The following is a 21,204-nucleotide window of genomic DNA, read 5'->3' as shown; positions in this document are numbered from 1 at the left end:
AGGTCTTGGGGCATCCAGTTACTCTCACAGGTCGTATAATCCAGTGAATGAAACATGCTAGTCTCTAAGCACCATCATGACGGTTGAGGTTGAAAAAGAGAGAATGTTCCAAATGGTGGAAATCTTAGAGACAGACGAGTCACTTCCTGAAATGAAGAACGTAGATGATTCAAACAGTGTTTTTCATCAATCAATCTTGCAGATCTGCACAGACTTCCTAACCAAGCCCCTCTGGTGCTCTTCCCTTTCCAAACCTCTTATTCATTGGTTTGATCATCACCTCTATATAGAATTGGCCATAAAGATGATTTCAGTATGTTATGTTTTGTCCACTGAGAGAAACCTAACGATATACATTTCTCTGATCTCCTTTTCATATAGGTGTACTGCTGCCCATCAATTGCGACATAAGACTTGCTAAACCTCTAAATTGTACATGAAACACGAGGGAAGACAACACACCTGCCACATTAGTCTCTGCTTCATACTGAAACTACCTATTTCCACAAAGCAAAAAAAGTCCATACAACTCTATCAATATTTCCAATATAGTTGGTTCTTTGAATGTAGACATGGGTACCGCTCCATATCGGACACTCCCAAGAAGCACATTGGGTGTATAATTTGGTGTATAATAGGGGGGGTTGCTTTTCCTCTGAGTATAGGCTCATTGAGTTCCCAACTGCATGAGGTTATCCCAGGTGATTAGTTGGCATTCTGTTACCAACTATACACGTCATTGCAAGGGGTAATAAACATAATGCAAACCCATAGGAGTAGAAACAATCAACGGTTATTTTACAATTTCTGGAGGAAGCTAGTCTTACACTCCAAGTGTGGAAAAGGAATGGAGTAAGCAGTGAAAACAGCCAGTCCCACAAGTCACAGAAGGGTTCTGAGAGGTAAGGAGCAAACAAGATGGCAAAAGAGTCTGGAAGGAAAGAAGATCAGCGTGAGAAATGTGGGGGTGAAACATTAGGAGGCAATATCGAGGAGGAGGGAAGACGCTTTCCTTGGTATGACGTGAACACAAGAAGGTTGGGGTCCTAACAACTGGCCAGCCTGGACCTCAATACTTGGAGAAACAGAACAAAGTGGCTTGCCAGGAAACTTTTGAATACTAATTACAACCCACAGCCCATAAGTACTGCGTGGCCAAGCTAGTTATTTAGCAGAATATTTAATTAGTTTTACATTCAAATTGCAAAATTCAAGAAAACATGTTGTCCAAAAAGAAAACACTGTCGTAAAACAGCCAAGTCAAATACAAAAACAAACATTTGTGTGCACAGTAGGTACAAACATTACAGACATGAATACTAAATCATCAAAGAATTACATGACACCAAAAATGCAACTTAGAATACAATACATACATATCAAATGAATTAAAATTGGAAAGCATTCAACATATAAAACAAGCATTTACAATGCAATGGTTTTGCCTTTGTTAAAGTTAGAGCTATTGGCATTGCTCTTGACATTATTTTTATTTATGTTTTTTTTTTAACATAAATAAATGGCATTGTCATTTACAATGCCACTAGCTTTATCTCTCGCAAATGACACACACAAACACACACAAAGCCCCCCCACACAGAGCCCCCCACACACACAGCCACACAGAGCCCCCCACACACACAGCCACACAAAGCCCCCCACACACACAGCCACACAAAGCTTCCCACACACACAGCCACACAAAGCTTCCCACACACACAGCCACACAGAGCCCTCCACACACACCCACACAGCACAAGCAGGCAACAGGGGCACACGGAGGCACAAGCAGGCAACAGGGGCACACGGAGGCACAAGCAGGCAACAGGGGCACACGGAGGCACAAGCAGGCAACAGGGGCACACGGAGGCACAAGCAGGCAACAGGGGCACACGGAGGCACAAGCAGGCAACAGGGGCACACGGAGGTACAAGCAGGCAACAGGGGCACACGGAGGCACACGCAGGCAACAGAGAGGTGTTTTATGTAAAGAGTGTGTGCGAGGACTTGGCACGGGGAGTTGTTGCGGGAGCTGGTTATTAAAGAGCAGGACTGAAGATGTTCTAATGTAAATGAGGTGGGACAGACGGCCGGAGACACGGACACCGGGAGGGGGGGTGGGGGGGGGTGCGGGAAGGAACAGGAACACGGACATTATGGAGCTGGGGGGCCAGGGTCGAGTCTCGGCGTCGACAACATAATCTGTTAGGATAGTAAAGAGGCCATTGTGCAGGGGAGAGAGAATCATGAATCTTAACATTTCAAACAAATACCTTTATATCTATAAATCTCAGAAAGCGAGCATGCAAGCATGTATCCGACAGCTGATCACTTACAAGACAGCGTGCCTTTGGAGGCTAATAATACTTCTCAGCAGGAACCTCTAAAACGAAGACATTCGGGAATGGATCGCGGATTGGAATGTTTGCAGCACTATTTTTGGCTAGACATGCCTGCTAATAGACAGAAATAGTCATCTTTTTTTTTTTTTTTTAAAAAGCCAAAGACACGTACACATTGGCAACCCCCCCAGGCCATGTGCAGAATACCTCTAGTAATGGTGAACCGGAGTGGCTCCAGGGTGCCCCTGTGGCACTGCACAAAACAATCCTTATTGCATGCACCCCCTCATTCATGTCCCTTCTCACGCAGGACCCTGCCTTAAATAATCCTATAACGTATGATTCTCGAATCCAGATTCATCCACATACCAGGCCTTCCTGTTAATTCACAGACCATCCACGTTCAGCGATTCCAGCGCCATTAAATACCACGGGTTACTAACTAGCCGCCCTCGGCCATTAACCAGCTCCGTTGTCATTAAAACGCACTAAGCTGAGCACTCGGCACTGGTCGCCGCCGCCGGCCCTGGAGGAGTGTCACTGGGCTCGGTGTTGCCACATTAGACATCGGGACAATAAAACCAGAATTTGTCTGCAAACAATATTTAAAACGTAGTTTCCCTTCTCCAACTCTACCAAGTTTAAGTCACCTTGGTGTCTTGGTGCCGGCGGGGAAAGGAGCAGGGGGCGGGAGGGGGCGGGATAGAAAAGAAAATAGAAAAGGTCAAATTTTTTAGATTCATATTCTTTTTCAGGCTGAAATAGGGAAGGGGCAGTTTGAAGCAAAGAGCATCTTTCCTACTGCAAAAGCGAAGATGAGCAAAATCACAGGTTTTGTTCTGCTGCTCCCCCGCCCCTCTTGCTTCCCCCGGGTGATTTCCAGGCTAGCACATTCTCCAGATGAGAGCCAATACCTACGTTTGCTGGATGACGTCGGACATAGGAGAAGGAACAAAGTGGATGAGTAAAGAGATAAGGATGGAAAGAGTGAAGTATTAGAGTGACTGTAAAGAGGGAGGCGATGAAGGAAGAAAAGGAGGGATATGAACAATTAAAAGATAGGAAAATATGAAAGCAAGGAAATACAAGGATGGGGAGGATAGAATGGTGAAAAAAGAGGGAATAAGAAGGAAGAAAGAAGGTTTACTACAACGTACAACAGCAAAATAAAAAAAATTGAGAGAAAGAACAAACCAGCGCGAACCTCTCCGGGGCGCAGAGCAGCAGCAGGGCCCAGCAGAGCAGGGCGGCAGGGGCTCGCAGAGGTGTCTCCTGGGGCAGCCGCCCAGGTCCACCATGGTGCATTTCACTTATAGGCCCACGTGCCCACTCAATGACTACTACCAGTAGCGAGCGGGCTGCCTGACCCTTTCCATCCCAGAAGCAAGTGATTGTAAAAGTACTCACGATGAGATGGGCACCGCCGAGGCCAGACCAGCGACCGCCACGAGGCACAGGAGGGTGAGCATCTTCATGGCGAGGGTGAGAGAGTGGAGTCCACGGAGGCCGCGGAGCCGGGCAATATCTGCTGAGACCGGGGGCGGGGCTAAAGGGCACAAAAGCAGAGGGAGGGTCACAAGCCACTGACCCTCCCATGCCAGCTCCAGCCAGCCTGGCAGAACCTGTTTGGACAGGGGGGGGGGGGGGGGAGAAGGACGAGGAGAGAAAATAGGATGTGAAGGAGATGAAAGGATGTGAAGGCGGAAGGAAAGAAATGGCAAGAATAACGGAAGCAAAGAGGGGAGAGGAAAAGAATAAAGAGGAGAAACGAGAGGGGGGAGTGTAGAGGAGGGGGATGTGAAAAAGAGGACTGTGACGACCCCATACAAAGGGCGGACATAGGCGGTGGGCTGCGAGCACTTCTCCGGTCTCCCTCTTCAGCATGGGAGACCGGCAACGTCCTCCGCTTCTCCCGGGGCTCCCTCCAGGCAGGCCACGGGAGCCCCGCGTGGGCCGCCATACTTCTTCTGCTGCCGTCTTCCTTCTTCCCCCGGGCTGCGGGGGGGGCGGGCACTTCCGGCCGGCCGCGCTAGGATTGGCCGGCCGGCTAGTCACTTCCGGGTCGCCGCGGGCAGCGCGGCGGCCCGTCTCTAGCTCAGGCAGGCGGGCGGCGAAGTTTCCCGCAGCTCACGGGAGCCTGGCAGAGCGCCCGCCATGGTAGTGCTGGTGGCCGAGGCTGCTGCAGGGCCCCGCTGCGGCGGGACGGTCGGAGGCGGCGGGACGCAGAAAGAGGTGGCCTGACATGCAGCCTAGGACTCGTGGAAGGGGTGCCGTCAATGCTAGAACAGATTCGGGGGTGTTCCCGAGAACAGGCTGACGTCACCAAATTGGAAAAATTCTCGGGAACGCCCCCGAATCTGGTCCGGCATTGACGGACAGAGCCCTCTCCCAATGGCTAGCCTCCATTTATGGAGCTAGCCAATGGGAGGAGGGGGCGGATACCCGACCCCACATAGAGATATCATTAGATTTTGCTAGCGCATGCGTACTTCGTACGCATTGCGTAGGCAAAACCTAAAAACAAGCCAGTCCTATAAACTGAAACACCAGTGGACAGGCGGAATTGAAGGTGGGACAACTGCCTGCCTGTCTCACAGAACCTGTAGCTTAGGTATTAAATATGGTTGCACGCAAGGGCCCACACAGGTGGAATTATTTTAATCCCTAGATGCACCCCTCTATTTTAGCACAGGCTGGGGGTCAACGCGTTTCGAACCAGGATAAATGACGGTTCTCCTCAGGACAGGGACTGGATACAATCTTCGCTGCACCACGAACAAAGGGGGTTGCAGGAATGGAATGAAACTGTAGGGCAGTAATTCTGGATCACGTTGTAAAGGTGTCCAACAGCAAAGCGCCCGCAACGCGGTGCGCCGTGGAGGGATGACAAGGTTCACATTCCTTGTACAACTGCACACTGTACATTAGAAGAAACGGCTGGAGAGAAAGTGAATCACGGAGCCTTGCGCAGGTTTGGTTTATGGCGGGAGGGTTTCTACCGCACGGAGCCGTTGTGCACGAAGGATTTAATCCAGGCGGCAGCCGGACACATTCAATGTTCCGTGGACGGAGTGGGGAAAGTATATGATACTACTCTGCACAGAGGAAAGAAAAGAAAAAGGGGAATAGAGAGGAATCTCTTCTCAAAAACAGCAAGACTCATCAGGTCTTGGATTTCAAAGTTAGTCACTGAAACCATTAAGGCCTAGATTAAAAAAGCAAGGCACTCAATGGGCTCTGTATTCACCGAATCGGCAGTCCTGGAAAACACTATAAATGCACTATCACAAGTGGACAATCTCTGGCTAAGAATCAAAAATATTTTTGTCTATGAACGAGCATTGATTTTATAGGTGTTCTCCTGTACTCTTAATAGTGTATTTTCAATTTGTGTTGCAGTGTTTAATGGTTTATTGTAAAGATGCAACACATTTATGCAGAATACACCCCTCCCATACAAAATAATGCTCCCAGGCCCTGCACTGATTGATGCACCCCTGCACTGATTGATGCACAGGCACTTCAGTAAACAACTGTAAATCAATCTTACTGGTTTCCTGTCTCTCATACATGCAAGCTTTTCTAATGCTATTTTACATTTTGTCTATTGCAGGTTTCAGCAACTGACCCCGATCGGGAAGCTGACCAGAATGCTCTGCGATACTCCCTCCATGGTCAAGGAGCCAACAGCGAGTTCATCATCGACGAGTTCACGGGGAACATTTATGTCCAAAAGAAGCTGGATCGTGAAAAGCGAGCAATATGGCGCTTCCTTGTTCTTGCCACGGATGAGGATGGCGAGGGACTAACTGGTTTTGCAGATGTCATTATTGAAGTGAGGGACGTGAACGATAACCCACCCGTTTTCCTTTGTATTTCTGATGGTTGCTTCATGGGATCTGTCCCAGAAAATTCCCCAGCTGACACCACTGTTATGGAAATGACAGCTGCTGACCTTGATGACCCAAAAACTGGAAAGAACGCCGTCCTAACCTATAGAATAATTCAAAATGTTCGCAACGAGATTAACCTAAACCTGTTTTCAATAAACCCAACTACTGGTGCCATATTCACAGTGCTGGGGTCTTTGGATCGAGAGAAGCATGATAAGTACCTGGTGGTGGTAGAAGCCAGTGATGGAGGGGGCCTTACTGGAACTGGGACGGCCACCATCTTGGTATCAGATGTCAATGACCATGCCCCTACCTTCACCCAAAAATATTATACTGCATTTATTCCAGAAAGCGCTGGAATCAACAGTGAGGTTACTGTGCTGTCTGCCAGTGATCGCGATGAAGGCGAAAATGCCATGATGACTTTTAGCATTGTGAGCGGTGATGAGGATCGCAGGTTCTTCATGGAAACAGATAAGCTCCACAAGCGGGGCATTGTCCGGTTAAGGAAAAGAGTAGATTATGAAAAGCCTTATGAAAGAGCATTTAATTTAACAGTCAAAGTGGAAGACTTGGATTTTTTCAACTTGGCTTATTGTGCGATTAATGTGGAAGACGCCAATGATCATGCACCAGTGTTTGCCCCTACGTTTTATGAAGTGGCTTCTCTGCCTGAAGATGTGGCACTTGGGACCACAGTCGTTCACCTTTCTGCTGTGGACTTGGACTCTGGACTCAATGGTATGTTCTCCTACCATATACTTAATGAGACAGACCCTGCAGGACAGTTCGCCATAGATAGTGAAGGCTTTGTTGTTGTTGTAAAATCCCTGGATCGTGAGGATGTGGCCCAACACCGCCTCGTCGTTCTAGCAACTGACAAGGGTCTACCAGCGCTGACTGGAAGCGCCACCATTTTTGTGACCCTGCAGGATATTAATGACAATGGACCAGAATTCGAGGCCCAGTACAGTCCAGTGGTCTGGGAGAATACTGCATCGCCACATGTCGTGCACATGAATGAAACATCTGCTTTGATGCATGCCACTGATAAAGACAGTGCAGCCAATGGAGCCCCATTTTCTTTCTTACTGAGTGGCTTGGGAAACAGCAGCTATTTCAGCCTGAGAGACTATGGCAATGGAAGTGCTGTGCTGATGGCTTTACGGACCTTCGATAGGGAGGAGTATAAAGCCTTTTACCTTCCCATCGTTATTACCGACAGTGGGGATCCTCCTATGAGCTCCACCAACACCTTGATGATTACTATCGGAGACAGGAATGACCATCCGCATTCTGCTGGGCATCTGGAATGTACCATCTACAGCTATGAGGGTAACGTATTCTGTGACCATTCACACTGCTTCCTGTGGAGCAGGCTGTTAGTATAGTTATTGAGAGCTCTGTTATTTTTTTTTTTAATTCGTTTATTTACTGCAGGCAGCAGCAGAATGGGTTTCCCTGTGGCAGTTTTTATGGTGTCAAGTAAAAAGCATTGAATTTTTTTATATATTTTAGTTTAAATATGTTTCCTGCATGTGTAAAAAAGGAGTGATGTGTGCCTCAATGCACTTTCTAGCATAAGTCCATAAAGTACAATTAGTGCTTGTATGTGTGTTCATGTAGCTCAAACCTCGCTGGACAGCCAAGGGATGCTATAGAGTAATTGGGATTTTGAAGACAAGATTGAACGATTGTTCACAACAGTTGTAGATTTACAAGGATTTAGACATTTAAAATACATATCACACATTTGAAACTGCATTACATTTCACACATTTACAATTTTAGGCACATGGAATTAAGTGATTTTCCCAGAAGACCCAGTTTAAAATTCAGCAGGTTGGCACCAGACCACACCTCTTACTCCTAAATTATCACATGCACAGATTGAAAAGGCTGTGATTACATACCTGTAATTGCATTACTCTAAGTCCTTCTCTCGCTGTGATAAATCACTGATTGAGGCTTCTGTGCCTCCCTTCACAACTTCCTCCAAGGATAAAAGCCCCCTTCCCCCTCCTAACTTCCTGTTCCATGCCAAGCCCATGATATCACACAGTTGGGCTGGTTGAGAGGGCAGTTGGGAGAGGCTGATTCATCACAGAGAGAGCACTCAGAGTAATTCTATTAACAGTAAGTAATCGCAGCATTACCTCCTCGTCCCTCTCGACATGATGAATCACTGATTGAGATGTACCCAAGCCACAAAAACGAACCAGGACAACTGTACAGTATACACAGACACCAAAAACAACTGGTACAACACAGATGCCAACACCTTGTAACCAAACAGATCCAGAACCTCTGGACCCTGGACAACCCAATAATGGTTAAGAAAAGTAGAAGGAAACACCCAAGTAGCAGCCCAAAAATCTTCTTGCAAAGATGCCCCCTGCACCTCAGCAACCAAAGCGGAAATGACCCTCATTGGCCTCCCCTAGATCCTCAGAGGAGATGACAAACCAAACTGCTTGTATGCCAGCAGAATCACAGATCTGTTCTACCTATTCAAGGTCTGAGTAGAAGGCTTACCCCCCTTACGGGCGGGACCATAATTCACAAACAAAGCTGGGGAAAACCGAAACGCCTTCGCCCGGTCCTGGTAGATCTAATCCGCTCTCCGAACATCAAGAGAATAAAGTGATACCTCCATTGGAGACTGAGGATCCGGAAAAACCCAGAAAGAATCAGTTCCTGTTGTAGATGAAACATAAACTTCAACTTTGGGAAAAACCCAGGAACCAACTGAAGGACAAGTTTGTCACCAAAGACACAAAAAAAGAGGTAGAAAAGACAGAGAACCCCACCAAGAAGAACACTTTCAGAGTCAGAAGTCGGAGCTCCACAGAAGACAAAGGCTCAAATGCAAATCCCAGGTGGGACACACTACCTGCGGAACAGGACGGAGATTTGAAAAGCCCTTAAAAATCCTGGATACCAGCCCCTGATTGTTCACCAGACCACCCTAGGGGGACAAAAAAGCCTTAACTGCTGGACATTGAACCTTAAGAGTGGCAGGACTAAGGCCCAGCTGAAACCCATCCTGAAGAAGTTCCTAGACGTGAGGGAGATAGACAGAAAGAGGAAGCAAGTGCTTTCAATCATTCCAATGTTGAAAAGTCTTCCAAAGCTGGGCATACAAAGACCTGGTGCATAACCTCCTGGAAGCCTGCAAATAGGAGGAGACAGAGGCAGAAAGACCCTGCAACATCAATCTCCAAGCCATCAGCTAGATTTACGCCTAAACCTTGACCTGTAGAACCCAAACATTCCGGTGGGAAGAGACCAAGGGAAGTTGCCAATCCCGACCCACCTTCTCGCCATCAGAAAAGGAAACCAGATACAGTGGGCCATTCCGGAGCCACCAGAATGTCCTGAGCAGAGACGTTTTAAGGCATGGGCAAAGTGGGCTCTGGCACAGGGCCCCAGACTTTCAGGGGGCTCCCTGAAAGAGCCAGCTCTGTTCTGCAGAGAATCTTGCCTTCATGACCTTGAATACTTTTTAAACAGATTCTTGTAAATAGTGGCTTGCTATCATTCATTTTTAATGTGTAAGAAAGAGTCTATTACATTTTGCTGACAAAATGTGTTCATATTTCATGTAACATTCATATAAAATGTTTATTTGAGATTAATACAGGATCCCACACATGAGAAATGGGAGGGTGTGGCAGAGATTATTTGTTGTAATATTAGTGAGCTGCTGTTGTGTTACATACTGAAAACACACATCACTATCCCTGAATATCAGATGTACACACATTTAGAATTTGACCAAAGAAGGCATGAAAGAGCTGAGACTGGATCAGAAAATCAAAGCTGGTTTGAACAGGCACCCCAAAATACATTTGGCCCATGGCCCCAAAAATCCTTAAAACGTCCCTGGTCCTGAGCCCTCTCCAAGGACACTTCAGGGCATCCACTCCTTAAGAAGGACTCCTCCCATGCTCTGGAAAAAAACAAGGAAGAAGGGCATTGCAAGTCTCGCAAAGAGATTCACCCGGGGGCGACCACATAGCTTACTCACCAGCAGGTGAGAAAAATGAAGGAGGGCTAGAAGAATCGCCTCCAGTTCTCTCCAGTTGGTAGACCGAAAACTCAGACTGACATCCTGCAAGTTCCTGAACTGAAGAGCTCTCAACCATGCCAACCAACCACTTTCACTGGCATTCATTGTGATGGCCACCGGAGCAGAAGCAGACAAAGGAACACCCGTCACGATGTTGAAAGGAACCATCCATCACTCCAGTTCCCTTTGAATCACCAGTGTCACATGGAGAAGACAAGATATATTCTGCACATTAGAAACCCACTGACTCAGGATGAAGCTCCTGAGGATATTAAGGTACTACCTGGCCCAGGGAACCAAAAACACTGTGGAAGCCAGATCTACCCTCATCCAGAGCGAGACCACCTGAAAATGGGACAATAACAGGTCTTGCAAATGAGAATGAATCTTGACCACCCTCCAGTCTGGCAGAGCGACAATGGCCAGATCCATCCAGAATTGGGCCCCTATGAAAATGTGATCCTAAGTCAGAATCAGCTTGAATTTCCTTGCATTCACCAAAAAGCCATGAGATGACAGAAGATCCAGCACTGTCATCACATGCGATGAGGTCAGCAGAAGAGAGGTGCCCTTAACTAGGCAGTCATTGAGATAAAGAAGTGGAGAACAGCCATCAGAGGGGCCCAAACGTTGGTAAGCACACATGGGGCCAACTTCACCCTGAAGGGAAGAACCTGAAATTGAAATTAGTTGAACTCACAGCAAACCTCAGAAACCTCTGATGACTCAGGTGGGCAGTGACATACATGTATGCATCTTGAAGTTCAGTGGCCACCATGAAGTCTCCAGGGGACAGCAGAAGAAGGAGCTGCTGCAATAACAGCACCTTCAATTTCATAGTAGCTACCCAGCTATTGAGGCGCTTCAAGTCCAACACGGGCCAAAAATCCCCCGACACCTTCTGGACCAGAAAGAGTATAGAATATACCCCTTGACCCACCTGATCCAGCGGCACGGAAATGGTTGCCTTCTTGCAACAGGGCTTCCTTCTTCACTGGATTCCTTGGAACGGGAACAGGAATTCACCCCATGTCAGGACGAAGAGGGACAAAATTGAAAAGATAACTGCCCGGATGATACTCTAAACTGGCATGTCCGAGATGGAGAGGGCCAATGCTGGAAGAAATGCTGTTATTCTTCCACCCACAGGTCGTGGATTTGACGAACTGCCATAGTCAGGACTGCTGACTCGAAAGCCCATTTTTAACAGAAACATCCTGCTGCTTTCCACTCCTAGGGTGAAACCTCTTACTCTAGGATGAATAGGAGCGGGTTTCCCTAAAATCCATCCAATCCCAATGCTTAGCTGATTTACCAGAAGATGCCCTATTTGACCATGTATGTTTCTTGTCTTTAAAGGATTTCCCAATAAGACGTTCCAAACGCTCGCCAAACAAGCTGCCACCCTCAAAAGGCAGTTACAGAAAAGAAGACCTCTCAGCACGATCAGCCTTCCAATCCTACAACCAGAGGTTCCGTCTGGCCGTGATAGTAGGCGAAGATGCCACAGAAGTAGCATTGATCCCGTTCTCTGACACATCTGCTTGGAACTTCGCCTGTTATTCCATATGCATGAGGACATCAGCCACATGACAACCTTCCTGCATGGCTTCTGCCAGAACCTCAAAATCCTTCACCAAGGACTGTGCACTCAAAGCCCCAGAAGATGCTGCCCTGATAACCAGATTAGAGGCAGTGGAAGACTAATAAAGATCTACATCCCCCTTGTGAACAACATGATCCGAGGGAAAACAGTCATCCGGGTTTGACAAGGATCTGCCAAAGAGTGGGGCCAGGATGGAGTCCACTTTAACAGCATAGGAGAACACCCATCCTCCAAGACATAATATTTCTGGAGAAAATGTGGAATTTGACTATGTTCAGCCTCTTCCCTTTATCAGGAGATGGACTCCTTAATCTTGGGGAGTATGGGTAAATTCAGCGCTGCAGGCTTAGAAAATTGGGGAAGAGAACCTCAGCAGCCCCTTCCACCGGAGGCAGCGCCATACCTAGATTGCCTCTGATATGTGACAAAATATCAGCTAGTTCCTCTCTGGATATACATTTTCCTCTAGCCTCCACATGCCTTTGAGGTCCTTAGTCTGGAGAAGAAGCCATATCTGGACCATCATCCAACAGGGCAAGTTACGCTTAGCCTTATGTTTGGGAGCTAAAGCCTTAGGGACTGCCGCATTAATCATAGCCTGGACCTCCATTGCCAACAGGGAAACAGGGGCTGCAGCAGAGTTACCACCAGAACCCCTCACTAGCACACCCTGCCGATTATCTCTCTCCTTCTCAGAAGGAGACTATGACCTCCATTGTTTAGCAGCTCTTTTCTCCACAGTAACACACACAGTGATCTTACCCATAAAAAGACCTGTATAAATAGCTCAAAAAGAGATTCTGTTGGATGGAATTTTCCTCCAAGCAAGCTGAACCTGCAATTTTAACACTAAAAATTCACAACCAGTCAAAAGATATCTGAAAAAACAGATACCAATAGTGAACAACCCTACAATCTAGAAATGCAGTTCATGCACAGCAGGCTGTGAGAGCTTTACAGGAAGCTTTTGCATCCCCCACTGTTGTGACCGGGGGACATCACCCACAACAGTGGGGGATGCAAAAGGAGTCCTAATATTAACACCCTGTTCAGAGGGTGATACTCTCGAGCACGGAAACAACAATATAAACCATACAAAAAATTTGGAATGCATGAGCTGATCCAACATTTAGCTTTACAGGAAGCACCATTGCCAGTTGCCAAGGAGTCACTCATCTCCCCAGCAACCAGGCACGCCCCTTCTGCAGGCCAGAGGGAGGCATCGCACTCCTGTATCCAGCTGAGAAGGGTGAAAAAGGGAGATGTGCACACTCCAGCCTGCTGCACTGCAGGCAGGTGAGCCACACAAGTCTGCTCCGATTTAGGAGGTACCAACTGCCCCAGACGGCCCTGTACTCACCCGTATGCCGGCTTCCCGCTGCACCTGATGGACCATAGAACTCAGAGGCCGCTGTACAGCATGAGGCTGCTTGACCGGGCCAGGCAACCCCCAGTCCCGCTGGCACCACATGGTAGTAAAGGGGCGGAGAATGCTCTGGCACAAGCTCACCGCGCCTGCCCAAGAGTCATGACACAAATAAGGAACCGAGAGCAAGGAGGAGGCTTTTATACTTTGGAAAAAGTTGTGAAGGGAAGCACAGGGGCCTTGTTAGAAATTGGGTCTCTAGTTGGCAGAGGTAGGCACCCTGTCCAAAAAGGGACCGCAATCCTAGTCAGGTTAAGCTAGATACACAATAAAAATGTGCTCAACCTCTGGTAGCTTGGCACAGAGCAGGTAGGCTTATCTAAAGAGGCAATATGTAAAGTATTTGTGCATCATACATACACAGTAACACAATGAAAACACCACAAAAATACTCCACACAGGTTTAGAAAGATAGAAGGTAAATTTATGAATAATACAAGACCAACACAACAAAAATCCAATAAGTATAACCAGAATAATACATTTTTAAAGAATGAATTAAAAAGTAGTGCTTAGAAGCCAATAGTGCTAAGGGGTTACTTGAGGTTGCGCTGGACCAGGGTAAATCTAAGGTTCAGGCCGGCCGTGATGGACTGCATGCCAGCTACAGGACCGATGTAAGGCCTTCTGAAAAAGTACCTTGGATGGAGCAAGCGTCGGCGCTGAAGACTCGATGTCTCAGTCTCGTTTCATTTGGTCGGGTCAATGTGTTGATGTCGTGCCTCGCAGTCAGGTCCTGTGTCCTCATAGAACCCCTTACAATGCAGGCACTGCGTCATCGTCGAACCTCGCAGTCAGGTCCTGCATCGTCGTCGAGCCATGCAGGGAGGTTCTCGGATTAGCACAAGATCAGCATCGAAGGACACTGCATCGGTTCCGATCTGCGCAAAGTCGTCACCGCATGGATTGTGAAGCAAAACAGCTATAGAACCTACTTCTGAGGCCCAGGACTGGATTGGCACCACAGGCAAAAGAGGGCTCACAGATGGCTGAGTCCAGCAGCAGCGGTGTTGTAGGAAGTCTTTGATGGCCCTGAGACTTGAGAACAGGGGGAAAGCCAACAAGCCCTTGGATTATTTCTGGGTTCAAGTGAGATGGGACCAGTCCTTGTCATCAGCCAAGCACAGATCAGCAGGCAGCAGGGAATCTCAGCAAAGCAGAGAAGCAATTGCTTCAGAACAATCAGTCAAGAAGAGTGGCAATCCTTGTAGCACAGCAGTCTTTACTCTTGGCAAAGTTCTTCACAAGTCTGAAATGTACTGTTTTGGTAGAGTCAGAGCCCCAGTACTTATACCCAAATGTGCCTTTGAAGTGGGGGGTGACTTCAAAGCAGAACCTTGAAGTGCGCAGGTCTCCTTTCACCTTAGCTCTGTCTGCCAGGCTATCTGTGAAGGGGTAATAAGCCCCTTGTGTGGGAACAAGACATTGTCTATTCAGGTGTGTCAATTCCCCCTCCCTCTTCTTCCCCAGGAAGAGCTATCAGAATGTAAATGAATGCAGATGAGTAATCTGTCACACCCATGCTTCCTGTATGTGTGACTGTCTAGAGGTAATGCAGAAAGTGTAGCTATCACCCATCCCAGGCTTGTATTGGAGACAGGATGCAAGGCACACAGAGCAGTAAGAGCAGAGAAATGTCCACTTTCTAAAAGTGGCATTTCTAAAACAGAAATGTTAAATCCAACTTTACCAGTAAAGAGGATTTATCATTACCATTCCAAAGATATGAAACATGATGCTGCTACTCCATTCTAATCAGGAATTACAGCTTAACAGTACTTTAAGGAATTCCCAGTGTTAACCGATGAGAGGGGTAGGCCTTACAGTAGTGAAAAATGAATTTAGCTGTTTGTCATTACCAGGACATGTAAAACTTAAAAGTACATGTCCTACCTTTTCACCCAGTCCTTAGGGCTGCCTACGGCCTACCTCATGGGTGACTTATGTGTAATAAATGGGGAGTTTAAGGCTTGGCAAACTATTTTAAGTGCCACGTCGAAGTGGTAGCAACTGCACACACAGGCCTTGCAATGGCAGACCTGAGGAAGGCATGAAAGGTTGCTTGTGTGGGTGGCACAACCAGTGCTGCAAGCACCATAGTAGCTTTTAGATTACAGGCCCTGGGTATATGGTATACAACTTTACAAGGGACTTATAAGTAAACTAAATATGTCAATCAGGTATTCATCAATGTCACCATGTTTAAGGGAGAAGCACATGCACTTCAGCACTGGGTAGCAGTGGTAAAGTGCTCAGACTCATAAGGCCAACTTAAAGATACAGCAAAAAGTAGAGGTAAGCAGGCAAAAGGTTGGACCCCCTAAGTATGACAGGTCTAACAGGCCTCAATCAGTGATTCATCATGGGCAGAGGGACGAGGAGGTAATGGAATTCATATCACATCTTTCACCCTGCTCCCTGAAGTGCTCACTGTGGTTGCTGAGTACCAAAATCTGTCCAATAACGAATTCTTTATGTTTACGATGCATCACACCTCTCGCTGTTCAACAGTCACTAACACACGCGCGGACATAACTCACACTGCTGTAAAAACATGGTTGACAAACAGGGGCAGGTGCGAACTCAATTGTAAAATGCAAGGTAGGGAATTTTCTTTTTTTAAAGAGGAACAAAAATAATTAACCCAGTTTCCCGGTCCGTGTCTCAAAACCAAACTGTCCGAAAACGTTGCAGGTATTGCACCTTCAGCTCGTCGTGTATGCTTTTATGCCTGATTCACATATATCTAATTTGGTATATTTTTAGGCAGATGTGTGCCGCTGTCTGTCCATTACCTTTGAATGAGTAAGAACTTGATTTTCCCTTTAAAGCACGAATCGTTATTTACATTCTTTGCGTACTACTGCCACCTAGTGCTCTGTTCGAAAAGTGCAGTACGTTGTTTACTGTGGGTATAGGCAAATGTGGGCATCGACTTTGCGATTCTAACTATCTGCAGAAATATCCAACAAGCGAAGACATGTTTATTTATTTATTAATTTAAACACACGAGAAAGAGCTCTCTTGTTTCCCAGTTCCATTGGTAAATAGCTCATCCAGTCCAGGAATGTTCTTTAAATTACAGGACTTATAGTTATGGATTATAGAACGGGTTAAACAGGACAACAAATGCCAGCATGCAAAGATAAAACTTGGAATTAATGAGCTATTCACTTATTGAATTAGACTGTTCATTATTAATGATACTTTTTGGGTTTCAACAATTGTTTTGTTTGTGGAGAATGGAAACCTCTCTGTTTAAGTTTTAACCCGGTGGCTCGAGGCAGTTCATTCACATGAATAGATTAGCACCCAGTTTAAACTGCTGCATATTGCTGGACAATTACAAAGCCAGGAACTCACCACGGTAAAGGCTGGATAGGGATTTATACCTGGGTGACATAAAGGAAATTGACAAAGCCAAGTACTCTGGAGAGGAGGAGGCTGCAGTGATGATCCACTGTCTGAGCCTCAGCCACAGATGCTCCCAGTGAAGGTGCTCTACAGTACATACACCAACAAGCAAGGGCAAAGCCAATAGGTTGGATTGGCAAGTGTTTATTTACTTACATTTTTGTCAATTTACTTTTGCATAGGTTTGAAAAATATGTAAGAATAAAGAACTGTCTCAGAAGTCCTGCACGGTAATCCACCCCTTTTCAGGCGGTTTTGCACAAGCGATCAGGCGAAATGCAATTGCTCACACTGCACGCCAGCAGATGAAGGGAGCTGGCCCATGGCCCTTACATGACACACAAGCAGAACAGTGGATGGTGTCTTTAGGCCAACTCTAAAAATAGTCACTGCTCTGGCCTGGCTGATAGTCAGCATCCAGCCAAAATAGTCCTCAAAACCTCACAAAAGGTAACCATAGAGTGGAAACAGGCAGCGGGTCAACGCAAGCCCTAGAGGAACAGACAGTTGGCTACCAAGGGATCCAATTAGGCATCTCGAGGCAAAATAGGAAGAAACTGAATCAATTAGCACCGATTACTGCACCAAAAACATACGAATATTTACAAAACCAATTGCAGATCGTGAACAAGCAATAAAAGGCTGTAAAGTCTGCAACGTATTTCTTGCATAGCTTTCCATTACATGACATCTGCAAGACAACTACTTGAAGTTCCATGCATAGGTTTGCAAATCACTGTTTTAGTGGCACTTATGTACAAGATTGCATTAATAGGTGAGGCAAGCAACAGTGATGAACTTATTAAGCAATGCTCCCTCCTCAAACCCGCCACCCGAATACAAATTAATTGCTTCCCTGACCAACGCATAGAAAGCTATAGCAATTGATATGGCAAAATAATACAGTTACTGACCTATAGCAATTGTTCTACAGATTAAAGACATTAAAGCTTCATATATGACCCGGCCCACATCCCGGAGGGGTGTAATAATCCAGTTATCTTCCAGCACGTGATCCCAGGTAACATAAGGCACAAAAAAACATAATTTAAAGATGACACAGTTTGTTGGGAACCGTAGACCACTAGTCGAAATTAGACAGGCTCATTACAGAAAAGTTCAGTGTTTGAAATTTAAACTAAAAATATTTTAAAAGGAAGTTGCACTTTTGTTACCAACTACTAGACAATAAAAGTATGCAGAGCACCTGAATATCTAGACCCAGATTTACAAAGATGTTGCGATGGCTTGCCTCACTTTTTTGATGCAGCCACAACTCAAAATCCTTTTTGGGTATTTACAAAGCCATGCAAATGTTCGTATGTGTGGTTTTGTAATAAAAAGTAATGCAACACAACACATTGCACTGCTGCCCAATACGTTGCATCAGGTAAGGCATTCCATGGCTGGTGCATGGGGGTTTTAATGCATCCACCCATGGATTTTGATGCAAACCCACATTCACAAAGAGATGTAGATATGGGTTTGCACCAAAATGGTGCACCTGCCTGAACCTAACTAGAAGAACAATCCTTATCTTTATCGTTATATGAGGCGCTCATACAGTGCCTGGGAGCCTGTGGCTTTTCTCCAACCAAGCTGTGAACACAGCTGAGGTGCAGAAATAGAAGTGTGCATGTCTGTTTGGCCGGCCTAAGATGTCCGGCCAAACTTACATGCACACTTCTAAGTGCCTACCACTCCTGCCTGTTTGGCCCGGCCCCGCACGCATCATCAGCCAGCACCCCTCACAGAAAAATAAAACGATCTTATTGTTTTAATGTCATTTTCTTTTTCTGCGACTGACTCTGACAAGTGGGGTGACGCTCCTCCGCCCCTGCTCCTGAGCCCAGGAATGAGGCATGCCAGAAGATAAGCAGTTATGGAGTTACTTTTACTCATCAGAGTAGAGCTACTTACTGGGGAACTATAGAGAACTAAGCCAAAGCTAACTACAAAGGCTGCCCATCTTCTCTAGTTGGAGAGACTGTCACACCCCTACCACTTACGTAAGAAGCGCCCAAGGGTGCCAGCCCTTGTGGCCTCATCACCAATGAACATCCTTGTTGAGTGATCAGGGAGATGAAAAGGGGGAGTCCCTCCATCATCACATTTCAGAACATAAATCGAGGTCCGAATGAGAGTTATCAAGTACAAAGGACCCACAATATATACTTACCTGTTTATTGTGAAATTAGCAAAGATGCATTGCTGCCAGCGTGGCACGAGGCTGTGCTCTGGTGTTCTTATGCTAGCAGAGGGCTTTTACAACCAGCGGCACTGTGGTTCAGCACTTAATTGTATTATTTTGGTACTTAATATACTACTGGTCGTCATAAAAAAAAATAAAGTTTGGAAACTTGGAACTATTAAACAAATTTGAAAAATATTTCGCAGAAAATAATTTAACTGCTGGAGTCCACTTGGGTGAGATGGTATCATTTTCGATTTTTTTTTTAAAGCTACAGTTGACAGGGTTAGGCAAAGGCTTTCTTAAAAAGTTTGGTTTTGCGAAGGCTGTGAGTTTGCGGGCTAGCGCACTCCAAAGTTGTGTACCCATCACACAAAGAAATCACTGTGTGCTTCTGACGACTGAAGAGGTGCAGAGGAATCCGATTTATTTGAAGATGAGGACCATATTCTCCCAGTGGAGATGCAATCTGTGGCCAATTTTTGCGAATATTCTGTCCTTTTTTTCCAGTTGGCTCTATGGAAGATGCATTGTACTTAAACATTGATCTTGGTATTGGCTGGGAGCCACTGGATCACTTTCAGGGCTGGGTAAGCAAGGGCACATCTCTATAAATGTAGGACATCTCGGAGGCTTGGTTTTGGAGTTTTTGGAGTCTTTCAGTCAAGTTCCCTGGCAGGTTTCTGTAAATCACATTTCATCCCACATAGTGGGGGAGATGGAGAGTGCGAAGCGTAAGTAAAGAAGTGGGATAGCGTAAGTAAAGAAATGGGATCGCGTAAGCAAAGAAGTGGGATAGTGTAAGTAAAGAAGTGGGATAGCGTAAGTAAAAAAGTCGGATAGCGTAAGCAAAGAAGTGGGATAGCGTAAGTAAAGAAGTGGGATAGCGTAAGTAAAGAAGTGGGATAGGGTAAGTAAAGAAGTGGGATAGCGTAAGTAAAGAAGTGGGATAGCGTAAGTAAAGAAGTGGGATAGCGTAAGTAAAGAAGTGGGATAGTGGGATAGCGCAAGCAAAGAAGTGGGATAGCGCAAGTAAAGAAGTGGGATAGCATAAGTAAAGAAGTGGGATAGCGTAAGTAAAAAAGTGGGATAGCGTAAGTAAAGAAGTGGCATAGCGTAAGTAAACAAGTGGGATAGCGTAAGTAAACAAGTGGGATAGCGTAAGTAAAGAAGTGGGATAGCGTAAGTAAAGAAGTGGGATAGCGTAAGTAAAGAAGTGGGATAGTGGGATAGCGCAAGCAAAGAAGTGGGATAGCGCAAGTAAAGAAGTGGGATAGCATAAGTAAAGAAGTGGGATAGCGTAAGTAAAAAAGTGGGATAGCGTAAGTAAAGAAGTGGCATAGCGTAAGTAAACAAGTGGGATAGCGTAAGTAAACAAGTGGGATAGCGTAAGTAAAGAAGTGGGATAGCGTAAGTAAATAAAGCTATGTTGTGTTTATAATGTTAACACATTTCTGCATCAAGTTGCAATGCAGTTTATGATATTGGTATTGATTTGTACTATTTAATTATGTGTATTAATATTTCATCATTACCATCGTTTTATTGCCATTGTCCTTAGCAATATTACACTGCTGTTATTATTCATATTACATATAGAAAACTGTTGCATAGAAAAAGAATAATTGGCTTCTCAATCTTGCTGACTGTGGTGTCCTAATACCACAATGTGTATTGATGTGCTCTCTCCACTAGCTGTGCCCTGCTGAGATGCATTAAGAGGTAGACCTCGAGATTTCTGGCCACACAGTTGTGCTAAATATTATTAGCCATCATGCCTCCAAAGGGAAGAAAAAGGACAACTATTTTCAAGTACAAACTATCTCAGAACAGCAACTGTGCTGCCAAGGCCTAGCCACTCACTAAGTAACAGTGTCAATGCCTTGCTCTAAGGCTTGACATCAATCTCTGTTTTTTCAGAAAGGCTATTCTTGAGGATTTGTTTGAATTTAAAAATGGTATTTGGACTATCACCCTCAGTCATGAGATGTTTAGGATTTTAACGTAATCATTTTTTCACAATATATACAGGTGTCCTTCCGACCACTGGCCTTGGGAAAGTTCAGGCACCTGACTTGGATGACTGGGAGCACAAGAGATATCGCTTTGAAGGGAAGCCATCAAGGTAAATTCAGGCTTCAAGAGACGGGTTAACTAGTAAATGATGGGTCTGGCCAATGCAAACATTTTAAAACTATTATCCATGTTCGGTGTGCACATTATGATCGGCAAATATTCCACTAAATCACAAAAAGTTTAC

At 45.8% G+C, this 21,204-nt stretch overlaps 1 protein-coding gene across 1 annotated transcript in view; it reads left to right on the top strand.

Moving 5' to 3' along the window:
* Nucleotides 1-21,204, top strand: part of LOC144828007 (neural-cadherin-like) — a 266,439-nt gene that overhangs the window by 170,835 nt on the left and 74,400 nt on the right. Inside the window, exons 18-19 of the mRNA XM_078686153.1 lie at nucleotides 5,956-7,570; nucleotides 20,976-21,069. Of these exons, the coding sequence (XP_078542279.1) occupies nucleotides 5,956-7,570; nucleotides 20,976-21,069 (1,709 nt within the window). The remainder of the gene's footprint in view (nucleotides 1-5,955; nucleotides 7,571-20,975; nucleotides 21,070-21,204) is intronic.

This window comes from Lissotriton helveticus, chromosome 4_1, assembly GCF_964261635.1.
Source record: "Lissotriton helveticus chromosome 4_1, aLisHel1.1, whole genome shotgun sequence".
In the NCBI taxonomy this organism is placed as follows: Eukaryota; Metazoa; Chordata; class Amphibia; order Caudata; family Salamandridae; genus Lissotriton; species Lissotriton helveticus.
This window is presented reverse-complemented; position numbering and strand designations above follow the sequence as displayed.